The sequence below is a fragment of the Cervus elaphus genome, chromosome 33 (assembly GCF_910594005.1).
Source record: "Cervus elaphus chromosome 33, mCerEla1.1, whole genome shotgun sequence".
Taxonomy (NCBI): Eukaryota; Metazoa; Chordata; class Mammalia; order Artiodactyla; family Cervidae; genus Cervus; species Cervus elaphus.
In genome coordinates this window covers 36,808,383-36,821,941 of record NC_057847.1, presented here as the reverse complement: position 1 = coordinate 36,821,941, position 13,559 = coordinate 36,808,383, and the positions used below count along the sequence as shown (strand labels likewise).

At 33.9% G+C, this 13,559-nt stretch overlaps 1 protein-coding gene across 4 annotated transcripts in view; it reads right to left on the bottom strand.

Annotated features, from left to right (window-relative positions):
• Positions 1–13,559, bottom strand: part of KCNH7 (potassium voltage-gated channel subfamily H member 7) — a 498,938-nt gene that overhangs the window by 51,637 nt on the left and 433,742 nt on the right. For all 4 annotated transcript variants that reach the window (XM_043894913.1, XM_043894912.1, XM_043894914.1 and 1 more), the window contains one exon: positions 5,321–5,720. In XM_043894913.1, the coding sequence (XP_043750848.1) occupies positions 5,321–5,720 (400 nt within the window). The remainder of the gene's footprint in view (positions 1–5,320; positions 5,721–13,559) is intronic.

Below are 13,559 nucleotides of genomic sequence, written 5' to 3'. Positions count from 1 at the left end.
ATTTGTTCAACAATATTCACCCAACATATGTTTTTTCCACAACACATTTTACAAACCATTGCCTATATAAGCCACTTAATCATTTTTAAGGTAAATTTAGGCCAGATTCAGTCTGTGTTTTAAAATGATTTATCTTCTTGGTCATTTGCTTTCTTTTCCATCTTATTTCTGTCTCTTGGTTAGCATGGTCCTTGTTTACCATAGATGTGCCAAGTAAGAGAATATCCCAGACAAATCGGTGGTGCTTCATCTATGTAAAAGGAGAAAAGTTGGGGAAATCTACGGGAAGGCTGAATTGGGGTTTGAGAAAGACAGTAATTCTTATTAATATAGCAAACCTGTTTAGGTTGTATCTTCCACAGGTGTGAAAAAGAAAAAAAAAAAACTTGAGCATAATTTGAGTAAATGAACAGTTAAGAAGGGAGCTAGCAATATGTGCCTGAAATGGATTACCATGATTCAAAGAGATTTATCTGAAAAATATATTTTACTCTGCTTAACTTTAGTGTTGGAAATATTTATGCTTACTGATAGGTGTCCAAAGAATCTATCATGTTCTCAGGAAATGGTTTGGTACAGATTTTTATCTGATTTAATTAGAGGGCCCATAATTAACGCTAGTTATTTTACTTAAACCACATAATTATGCAAAGAAGAGTCAGGGAAAACATTCTTATTTTTTTTTAATAAATACTGTGTTTTTATCTCCATACTGCCATAAAAATTAGTTTGATCATAAATATTAGTTTGATCATAAACAGGTATTCCTCCTCATTGATAGGACAGCAAAATCTAGATCATAAGTACATCATTGAATACATGAATAGCATATATTTCTCTAAGGAAATTCTATGCTAATGACTTTTTAAATTATAATAAAGGCATACATTTTTTCTTTATTTTTAGGAAGCAAATGGAGCTAAAGGTGGTAAGCAAGAGAAAAGCATAAAATGGTTCTATTTTGTATACATTATTTAGCTAATGCCCATCAACCTGCATAAAATATGAATCAAAAGCAAGCTGGCAGACCATACAATCATTTCTCTCAACTCAGTATTTTGTTTAGCCTTGCTTAACAGGAAATTCTTCTTTTACCAAAATGGTTTGCTTCACCTTGAGGTACTATACAAATAAAACAGGTATAATTTAAAACATCAGCACGACACACTCAAAATCTGAGATGCTCACCAAACTAATGAATTTAGAAAGTGAAAGTGATGTTGCTCAGTCGTGTCTGACTCTTTGTGCTCCCATGAACTGTAACCTGCCAGGCTCCTCCGTCCATGGGATTTTCCAAGCAAGAATACAGGAGTGGGTTGCCATTTCCTTCTCCAGAGGATCTTGCCAACCCAGGGATCGAACCTGAGCCTCCCAAATTGCAGGCAGACTCTTCACCATCTGAGCCTACCAGGGAATCCCAATGAATTTAGGGTCATTGGGTAATAGTTGAAACATGCTGATAAAACAAATAAAAACGCTTTTCTACCTAGTATGCAAATTAAAAAATATAAATTTTGACGATGTATAATTTAGATACAACAAAATGAATCTGTTTTAAATGTACAGCTCAGTTAGTTGACAAATGTACACACCCCTATTAACACAATCAAGATATAGACCATTTTCATCATCCCAGAAGATTCCACTGTGTCCCTTGGCTGCTTGCCCACTTGTTCTCTAGGCTAACTCTAGACAATCACTGAGCTCCTTTATGTCATTACAGATTAATTTGCATTTCCTAGAGTTTCATATAAATAGAATCATAATGGACATATTCATCTATGTCTGACTTCTTTTTCAGTCATATCAGTTTTGAAATTCTGTTTTGTATGTGTCAGCAATTTGTTCTTTTTTTTTTTTTTATCATGAGTAGATTTGCATCACATGGTTCTACCAAGTTCATTTATCTCTTCTGTTGATGAAATTTTAACCATCATAGAGCATTAATTGCATTTCTGTGACAACTAATAATATCTCTCCATGTATTTATTGGCCACTGACATATCTTCTTTTGTGAAACGTCTATTTAAAACTTTTTCTCATTTTTTTAAATTGAATTGTCTTCTTATTATGGAGTTGTAAGAATGCTTGATATATTCTAAATAAAAGTCTTTTTCTAGATCTAAGTATTGAGAGTATTTTTTTCTAGTCTATCATTTGTTTGTTCCTCTTAACAGTGTCCTCTGGAAAGCTGAAGTTACTAATTTTGATGAAATCCAAATGCTTATATACTTTGTTTTCTGTTATTTAAAAAAGAAGTTATAGGAGTATTGTAAGGTTTCAGTTTCCCCATCATGGCTGGAAGCAGAAACCCAGTTACTTTTTTTACACATTATAAAAACAAGAAATTCTCCTAATGTTTGTCAAGCAGATCAGAGATGAAATACATTTGCCTTTATATACTGGTTTATAGGTTTAAAAATAAAATGTGTATATTTATAATATTTGAATAAAGATATACTTATGTTATATATTAATCAGAACAAATAGATATAAATGTGTGATCATAACTTATATTCTCACTTGCTTAATTCCACTTACACTTTTATTTTTCATCTTGAATTGTGTATATTTTTAAAAAGAATTCTATGGTTACTGTTCTCTGTACACATTCAGCAGCAAAATTGGTGACTGTCTTTGCAAATAGAAGTTTTAAAAACTGTATCTATAAGTATCTGAGTTATTTGAATTTAATTAGATGATAGCCTTTAATGTTTAATTTTTAGTTTCCTTGAATTATACTGCTGTAAGAGGGATTGCAGATTACTTTGTTTGGCTTAAAATTTTTAGTTTAGAAAGAAAATTAGTTTTAAAGAAGCTTTGGGAAAAAGAGTTCAACTTCATAACTGATTATAACAACTTTAACTTGCAGCAGTTTATATACAACATTTTACATTTATCTTTTGGATATTATATTTTGTTTTTAGGTTTAAATCAAACCACTCATACACTTGAGGGGTATGTACTTAGTACAAAAATAGAACTAAATACAGAAAATTAAATCATTTCTTAATACAGTTGGGTGTAAATGAAAATATCATGTGTAGATATACACAAATAAATTAAACGGCTATGAAAATTTCAAGGCATGCTTATTATTGCTGTTTCCAATCTTATTTTACCTTTTATGGCATAATAGCTCATGATCCAATTCTCTAGGAATATGTAAAAACTTTTTTCCTGTGTGATTCTAACCTTTACATAATCCCATTTTGATTAAGTTTTGTAGAAGCAAGTCTGTTATTCAAATAAAACGTATTATGTGGGATATGGATATATCTTAGTCAACCCAATTAACTAGAGTGTTTTTTCTTAAAAGATAGAATTCCTCTGCAGGAAACAAATATTCTTCCTAAACAAATCAATGGAAATAGCATAATGTTACATTCAAAAAGGCAAAAATACAGGAAGGAAAGAAGGGAAGTAGAGAGGGAGGGAGGAAGAAAAGAAAGAAAAAAGGAAGGAAAAAGACACAAAGAAAGGAAGAAGAAAAACTGGCAGTAATTCCTTGATTTAAGGATTAGACATTGGGACAGATGAGCCTGGCTGGCTACAGTCCACGCTGTCACAAGCGACTAAACCACCGCCACCACAGAGCAAGTAAACAACTGAGTTCTCTCATTTAAAACATAAATAGTACCATGCATTTCACTTAACCCTCACAAGAGGTAAGGATTCCTATGGGGTGAACATGTTAAACTTCAGTGCTCTTAAAAAGGGCTTCCCAGGTGGCGCTAGTGGTATGGAACCCGCAGGCCAATACAGGTTAGACATATAAGATGTTTGATCTCTGGGTGGGGAAGATCTGGAGAAGGGAATAGCAGCCCACTCCAGTACTCTTGCCTGGAGGATCCCATGGACAGAGGAGCCTGGCGGGCTACATTCATAGTGTCGCAAAGAACTGGACATGGACTGAAGCAACTTAGCATGTCACAGCTCTTAAAAAATTCTTCCTTGCAGATTCTGTTTCAAGATTCAAGTCCTGTTTTCTTTTAAAAAGAGCATATATGTATATTTCTATATCTGTGTATAAATAATTAAAAACATACTTTTTCTCTTTTCTTTGTTTGTTACCAATGCCACTAAAATTGATAGACACTATGAAGTATTTACTAGCAGTTGCCATCACAGAATTGTTGGGGCTGTGTTTGTTCTCTAAGATTCAGTCTCTCTGGAATGAATTTTTCTATTTTTTCCAGCGGGCTCCACTTCCATTTCCTTCTGAGTGTAATTCTGCCTTTTGGTTTGTAGCAAGACTTAGCCTGAATTTTCAGAATATTTTAAGAGCTATTTAAATGTAATGCTATTTGCCTATACAACCTTACTAATATGAAAACACAAAACATACATATGAAAAGTAAATTTTAAATACAGTGAACACTAAACTGTTTGAATCAATAAACAATATACTAATATGAATCTATTCAAGTTTCATAAATAAAGCTTACCTAGCACACTTTTTTACTCAATATATTAACATTCAAAAATTAACTCTCTGGATCTATTTTCAAATTTGTATGCACTCTAAGGATGATGCTCTTTTTCAAACTTTAAAAGTCCATCATACTTTTGTCAGTTGCTGCCTGGTATAAACAAGGTTATTTTTAGTGGTTCCAAAGTGTGATATTTTAAAAATTAATATTAAAACATCTTTAGTTTTACACAGTTTTTTTTCTTATTCCAAAGAATATAACTTATAAATTGATGCTCATAGCATTACCCATTGTAGGGTAAAGGGCAGTCACTTAGGTCCTTGGCATAATGTCATAGACAAAGGAAGTTTTAGTCAAATGACAAGGAAAAATACATATATATATATGCACGTATATATGTGCATATGTGTATATATGAAAGATTAGCTTACATTATAATTAGTAGGGTGATATTTACCCTACTAATAGATAGTAGATAGATATCTATATCTATCTACCAATGTCTGTATATCTAGTTATGTAATGTAAATAAGTCCTTCCTATTCTAATCTGGTGTCAGCTTGAAATATTACAGAACATAAACATTAGTAATAAATTTCAGACACATTTTTGCATCAGTAAAAGTGGACTTCAAGTCTCAATTCCTGAATCCCAAGGACCACGTCACTCTAGCTTTATGCTCATAGTTTCCTGAGGTCATGCAAGATCTTTGGTGTCTCCCCTCACAGAGAGAATCAGATTAGATAAAATAAAATACCCATATATTTAATCCCATTATCTCTACAATTTTCTATAATTTTTTCTTTGCCTTCTTCTAAATGTTTTAGAGACATTGATTTTGTACTATTATTTTATCCTAATAGATAACAAAAGAGAAATCTACTTACAGCCAATCAACATAACACAAATCGAAAAGATTTTCTCCGAATTGGTGTTAGGAGACACATTCCCAAATCCCACACTGGTTAAACTGCTGAAGGTAAAATAAAGTGCTGTGACGTATTTATCTTTAATGGATGGTCCAGAACTGGAGTCACTGTCATTGTAACGTTTCCCAATTTGTTGTCCTAAGGAATCCAACCAGCCGATTTTGTCAGTCAGGTAGGGCCTTTCTACATTCCCAATGGCATACCAAATGCAAGCCAGCCAGTGAGCAATCAGGGCGAATATGCACATTAAGAGCATTAGAACTGCAGCCCCATATTCTGAGTATCGATCAAGTTTTCGGGCCACTCTCACAAGACGAAGGAGTCGAGCTGTCTTCAAAAGACCAATTAATGTTGTTGTCTGCGGAAATAAATGTGCATGATCAGAAACAGTCGGTAAACAATTCAGTGTGTGTTCCTGTGTAGCAAAGTAAGTAGAAACAGCTTACAAAAATATGGTAGCACTGACTATAACTGCATATTTGAATTAAACATCAAGGTTAGTTTTTTTCTTTTTTTTTTAACATTTGCTTTGGAAGGTACTGTGAAAGTGTATGGTACATTAATTCAGTATCTTGGCATGTAATGCTTTTGGGACAGAGACCATGCTATGGTTTGCACTTTAACCACTTGCCTGGCACACAGTGGGTACTCAGTAAATCATTCATTCACTGATGAACATCCCAGTGTGTTACTGGTGGGTCTAGCAAGTGGGATTATAGTGTTGAGCAAATGGATATGGTCATTTTTATAGTAGAAAAAAGTATTTATTTATTAGACAAAGTGTCACTTTTTATAAAGAGAAACAAACTGTTTCTCTGGGGAGAAACACTGTCTACTGGGGAGAAATAAGTATTTTTAAAACAAATAATAAGATCATTTCAGAGAGTGAAAAGTGTGATGATAATAAAAACAGAGCGATATGATAGAGGGTATTCAGGAACTTGGGTTGGGATGAGAACCATTTTAGAAAGGAAGGCCAAAGAGAATCTTATTGACAAGCTGACTAGAGTTTAGAAGGGTTTCAATGAGGAGCCAGTCAAGCAGATAACTGGGAAACTTATTGGATGACTGCATGCATGCATTAAGTACTATATTCAGATTCAGTTTTTCATTTTTAAATGTGTTGAATCGATAAATTGCTTCTTGATATCCCAATGATATTATGTATTTTGCTTTGGGATGTGATATGTGTAACTAATTGCATGACTATTATTGACCAGGTATCTAAAGATAGGACACTTCTAAATAATAACAGGATACTTAACTGGTTGTTTGGATTTAAAATCTGATAAGTACAAATTACAAGTTCATTTCTTAGGTTTCCTAAATAATGTCAACTATAAGTACTATATAATTCACAGGGTATATAATTATTCCATGTTACATGGTATTTACCAATAAATTATTGAGTCATTTTATGTGTTCATTGTTGCTGTTTATTTCTCAAAGTACATCCATCTTTGTTAAGAACACATTTTAATTAAAGAAATAGCATGTGGCAGAACTATCATCCTATATCTTCATATTGATTTGGTTAGAAAAGAGCTCTAAACATCAAGAAAATACTTTCATTAACATTCTAAAATCAGGGTTACAGTTTTTTTTTTCCTTATGCCAGAGTGGTCACAAGGGAAGGAAAGATTTCTGTCTCCCCTGAATTCTTTTCAGTTAGTATTCGAATCTTCTAGAAAGGAGTTTGTGTAGTTGTGATGGTCTTATTACAATTTGGATTCTGGTCATTGTTCAATTAGGAATGGGAGGAGAGGTGAGTCTTCTCTGTTCCCAAACAGAGTTATTATCTTTTAGGGTGTAGTAAGGGAAACAGTGTTTTTTCATCACAAATTTAAAATTATGTCTCTTCAATGAATGAATGGTGATTTTAAATGAGTATGAGGTGGGTTCCTGAGAGAAAAGACAGCTTTCTACTATTTGTATTATCAAAATTTCAGTGTAGCGGTTATGAGTTAGAACTTTGGAACAAACTTAGGTTTGAAATTCTGCTTCCATAACAGTGTGTTACCATAGACAATTTACTTATTTAATCTTCAAGTGTCAATTTCTTCTTTTGCAAATGGGCATAATAACGCTTCCTTTTAGCATTGTAGGTAATACCCAGTACATTGTAACTGTGTTTTTATTTTGATATCTCATATGCTTTTGTTTCCATCACTAAGCAGTAACTTTATATTGTAAAATGGGTTGTTGCTGCTAAGTCACTTCAGTCTTGGTCCGACTCTGTGCGACCCCATAGACGGCAGCCCACCAGGCTACCCCGTCCCTGGGATTCTCTAGGCAGGAGTACTGGAGTGGGTTGCCATTTCCTTCTCCAATGCATGAAAGTGAAAAGTGAAAGTGAAGTCACTCAGTTGTGTCCGACTCTTAGCGACCCCATGGACCACAGCCTACCAGACTCCTCCATCCATGGGATTTTCCAGGCAAGAGTACTGGAGTGGGGTGCCATTGCCTTCTCCAAAATGTGTTGTTAAAGCTACATATTTCCCAAACATGTTACTCTGATATCAGGAATTTCGAATGGAAGGTTTTGAACACTGGTGTTTCAGCTCCCCAGGGAAACTGCAGGGATTTTTAAAGACAAGACTATCATTAGATGCACTGACCGCTCAGACTCTTTAACAGAAATCAACCTGTTTCAGTGTAACTCCATTTCTACACTTCAGAGCTTAAGTTTGCACATTTATTTTTCCTCCACTTTTGATTCCTATTTACTTATGTGGAGAAATAAGAAATATTTGAGGGTTATTGTTCAAAACTGCCTTTTTTTGGGAGCAATTTCTGAAACTCAAGATAAATGAAATATAATGAAATTTGTATAGGTAGTTTGTTAATGAAGTGAAATGCTTCAGAATAAGTGAGCTGTTTTAACAACATATTGTAATAAAAAATACTAACAACTCTTTTCGCTACCAAGATGGTAGAGCAAAATGATGTTATGAAAAGGAAAGGAATCAAATCTGCTGTATATGCCTCTTCCTTCCATTTTGCCCTCCTCTCAAAAGAAATCTACGGTGTTTCTTCTACAATTACGTCAAAATGAGGTGAAATCTAGATTAGACAGTAAGTTTGCTGAGAAGGTAAATAAATATGACAACACACAAGTGACATATTTTCTGTACCAAAAAAGCTGAAAAAGTAAGGTACACGATGAAGTCCCAAAGGAGCTGACACAAAGGAACTGCAGAAAAGAGGGCAGAGAGGAAGAGGGAGGAGAAGAGTGAAAGTGTTGGGGGCGGAGAGTACTTTCAGTTGCATCTTAAGGATGAGTGAATATTGACTTCAACAGTCAAAGCCATTCTCTTTTGATTCTATAACTTGTACCAAGTAACAAATTACTTTGCTGTGGTTATCAGGATGCTGCTAATATGCCTGGGCATTCTTCCTTAGTCACAGCTGTGTACAGCACACCTTGTAGATGACACTTAGGCTAGCAATAACTCTTTTTTCTTTAAATATCTCTTTAAAGAGTTAAGGTGTTTTGCCCCAGATAATACAATAAAGAGAAGTGACTGCACCAAAATCTCAGAAACAAAATGGGCAAAAAAAAAAAAAAAAAAAGATCAATCTCTTCTTTCTGATTTGTCAGGCTATTAGTTTCCATTGTTGAGTTCAATGAACTATCTTTGTATTATATGCAAGTCAAAAATGGGACCAACAACTACCTTATAATTGGTAGTTTTTGGCTGATCAGAATATTTTCAGAATGCATAGTTATCTCACAGTATATCTAAGTCCATGTAATATCCAGACATACTATGAAAATCAGTGGGTGTTTTTTCAATTTTTGAAAATAGAAATAAAACTATCTTGAAACTAATGACAAGAACTTTTAAAATAGGAGAGGTAAAGAAGTTTCTCTTAGGTGGTATTTCTTGAATTTTTCACTGGTTTTAGAAAAATATTTTTTGCTTATTGTTACTTTTGGTAGAGAATGAAAAGCATATAAAAGCTCACTAGAGGTAAGAGTAATCATTATAATGTAATATAAAGACAGAAAGACAATAAATAAGATCTAGAAAGAGATAAACTATTTTGCAGTAGGTCAAAGCAAGGTCCATTGTTTTCCAGTACTGTCTATTAATATACAGCAAAAGAGATATAATAAACTTTAACAAGTTAATTTTCCACCTCAACAGTACCTATGCCAGTTCAGAATTCAACTCCTTTACCCTCAATGAATGACATCTCAAACTCTTTTTGCCTGAATACCACAGTAAAGAACACCATCTTAAGACTTTCATTTTGCCACAATTTTTAAAAAGTGTAAAATGATTCTTCTCCTGGAAATTTAATTTTTCAAATTTCTGAGTAGCTGATGAATATCATCCAATTTCAGTTTTTTAAAAAATGTACCCACATCCATAGTTTATTAAAGCCTCAGATGCTTTTTTTTATATTGAGGTAAAAGCTACTTTCCCTTATTAAGTACAACTTTCTTAACTGAATTTTATATTAAGAATATATACTTTAAACAACTACAGTTTTGTCAATATGTTAGATAGCAGGCCCAGACTAAAAAAAAAAACTATGAGATTTTTTTTTTTTACTAGATATTTTACAGTAGTTCAGACATTCTCTGTTAATGTAAATAGAATTATTTTTGAAGATAAACAATGCTTTTCTGCAATTAAAATAGGCGAAGTATTAAATAGCTCTCTATTTATGAATAAGTCTGGCTACAGTTAAACTGAGATAGCATCATCAATAGGAGGAAATCTCATGCTTGAGAATTTTTCAAAACAATTTTGAAAAATAATTCTCTTTAGTAAGCATTTTAAAAAATCTTACATTTAAAATATTTATTTCAGGGTTTAATCACTAAAATCCTTGCCTATCGTAAGTAGACAGAATTATTCTTCTATGAATGAGGAAATGTAAATATGTGATCTTTGGTTCTGGCTGCTGGTTGTTAGATGAATGTCATTGAAACTTTCTACTTAATCCATCATTCTGTCCTGTTTATCAAGTAATGTATATTTTTAGTCGCTCAATTGTGTCCAATTCTTTACAACCCCTGGACTGTAGCCCACCAGGCTCCTCTGTCCATACGATTCTACAGGCAAGAACACTGGAGTGGATTGCCATTTCCTCCTCCAGGGGATCTTCCTGACCCAGGGACTGAATCTGTGTCTCCTGTATTATAGGCAGATTCTTTACCTGCATAATCTGAGAAGCATAATATTTGGGCTCAAATGGGAAAAAGGGGTTTCTGGGTGGCTCTGATGGTAAAGAATCTGCCTGCAATGAAGGAGACCTGTGTACGATTCCTGGGTTGGGAAGATCCCTTGAGAAGGAACTGCAACCCACTCCAGTACCTCTTGCCTGGAGAATTCCATGGACAGAGGAGCCTGGTGGGCTACAGTCCATGAAATCCCAAAGAGTTGGACATGACTAAGCAACCAACACACACAATGGGGAAAAAGGAACACTTAATGACTAATAAATTTCATAACTCCACTCTCATATTTTGTTTTAGATTTCATTTCTATTCCCTTTAAGTTCTAGTACTTGCAAACATTATTCAATAAATTGCCCAATAAAACACAATAATACTGAAACTAATTTTTATTTTTTTTGTTCAGCTTGAGTCATATTATTTTAATATCTCTAAAACACATTCACTAATACAATCAAAGAGTTGTATTTGGAGTGTGTAAAAAACCATGGTGGGGCGGGGGCACCTAGCTTAGCCTTTCCTTATTTGTACCAAATATCATAAATTTCTCAACAAACAGGCTTTTAAAAAGAAGATTTTACAATCTCCAATATTTAACATCCTTTACTCTTGAGATACTTTAATTTTTATTTTGTTTTAAAATTAACATTCTATTTTGCTGCATTTTGATCTTATTTTCTTTTTAGCTATAGTAACACAGAAAACTGATCATCAAATGATTCTAAATAGTAGTAGGCAAATGCTGCAGTAAATAAACAATTATGAATATTATGTTATATTTTTACATTTGGAATTTGGCTTGTTCCAGAAACATTTAACCAAAACTTATTTTGTTTTTAGCAACTTTTAGTCAGTGGATCACATATAAGTAATGGATAAGTGAAGAACTTAATGCAAAACTTATTGATGGAATACTCTTAATATTCCTTAGTTCAAGAATTATTCCACTGTGGATTCTTTGTCTCTTATTTGTCAGGCCACAGACTTTTAGAAACATGACCAGTAACCTCAAATACAATCAGTTGAAACTTCTGCCATAATTCCTAAAAACTATATAATGAGAGACATAGTTATCTTATGTGTAGACACACATAAACATGCAGGCCTGCAAAATGTTCATTGTTATTTCAGTTTGAACACGAGTATGTCTAATGTTTTAGAAATTCATTTCAAACAAATTAATGACAACTACTGTAGAGATCAGGTTCAGAAAGAATACTGACAAAATGATCAAAGTTTCTATAACAGAAGCCTGCTTTGCTTTCCCTTGTAACCATTCCATGATTTATCTATCACACTAATGAAGCAAACATATCAATGTGAGCAGAAACTCCTCCTCTCTATTAAACTTCCTGTTCAAAGGCCTTGCCTGCATTCAGAATTAATGAAAAATAACAGTGAAGTGTGAAAGGGGAGAGGTCAATTAATTAATCAAAATATTACTACAGATTTTCAGGGGAGTAAGAGTTTAATGAAGCATGTAACTAAACAGAAAGCTCTAGAGTCTAACTATTAATATCTCTGATGTAACATTTAACACAGAGAAGCAAACTATGGAACATTTGAAGCAGATAATGAAAAGTTGACTTTTTGGAGACAACCAATAGTATTGTTGTTGAAATAACTCCCGAAAATTGAAGAGACAGAGCCAAAGCGAAAACAACGCTCAGTTGAGGATATGACTGGTGATGGAAATAAAGTCCAATGCTATAAAAATAATATTGCATAGAAACATGGAATGTTAGGTCCATGAAGCAAGGTAAATTGCAAATGGTCAAACAGGAGATGACACGAGTGAACATCGACATTTTAGGAAGCAGTGATCTATAATGGATTGAAATGGGTGAATTTAATTCAGTTGACCATTATATCTACAACTGTGGGAAAGAATCCCTTAGAAAAAATGGAGTAGCCATCACAGTCAAAAAAAGAGTCCAGAATGCAGTACCTGGGTGCAATCTCAAAAATGACAGAATGATCTCTGTTCCTTTCCAAGGCAAACCTTTCATATCACAGTAATCCAAGTCTATGCCCCAAGAAGTAATTCAGAAGAAGCTGAAGTTCAATGATTCTATGAAGACCTACAAGACCTTCTAGAATTAACACCCAAAAAAGATGTCCTTTTCATCATAGAGGACTGAAATGCAAAAGTAGGAAGTCAAGAGATACCTGGAATAACAGGCAAATTTGGCCTTGGAGTACAAAATGAAGCAGATCAAAGGCTCACAGAGTTTTGCCAAGAGAACACACTGGTCATAGCAAACACCCTCTTCCAACAACACAAGAGAAGACTCTACATATGGACATCACCAGCTGGTTAATACCAAAATCAGATTGATTATATTCTTCGCAGCCAAGAATGGAGCTCTATAGAGTTAGCAGAAACAATTGGGAGTTGACTGTGGCTCAGATCATAAACTGCTTATTGCAAAATTCAGACTTAAATTGAAGAAAGTAGGGAAAAGCACTGGACCATTTGGGTATGACATAAATCAAAGCCCTTACGATTATACAGTGGAAGTGACAAATAGATTCAAGGGATTAGATCTGATAGAGTGCCTGAAGAACTATGGGCAGAGGTTCGTGACATGGTACAGGAGTCAGTAATCAAGACCATCCCTATGAAAAAGAAATGCAAAAAGGAAAAATGGTTGTCTGAGGAGGCCTTACAAATAGCTGAAAAAGAAGAGAAGCAAAAGGCAAAAGAGAAAAGGAAAGATATACCCATCTGAATGCAGAGTTCCAAAGAATAGTAAAGAGAGATAAGAAAACCTTCCTAAGTGATCAATGCAGAGAAATACAGGGAAACAATAGAATGAGAAAGACTAGAGATCTCTTCAAGAAAATTAGAGATACCAAGGGATCATTTCATGCAAAGATAAGTACAATAAAGGACAGAAATGGTATGGACCTAACAGAAGCAGAAGATACTAAGAGGTGGCAAGAATACACAGAAGAACTATTCAAAAAAGATCTTCATGACCCAGATAAGTACGATGGTGTAAT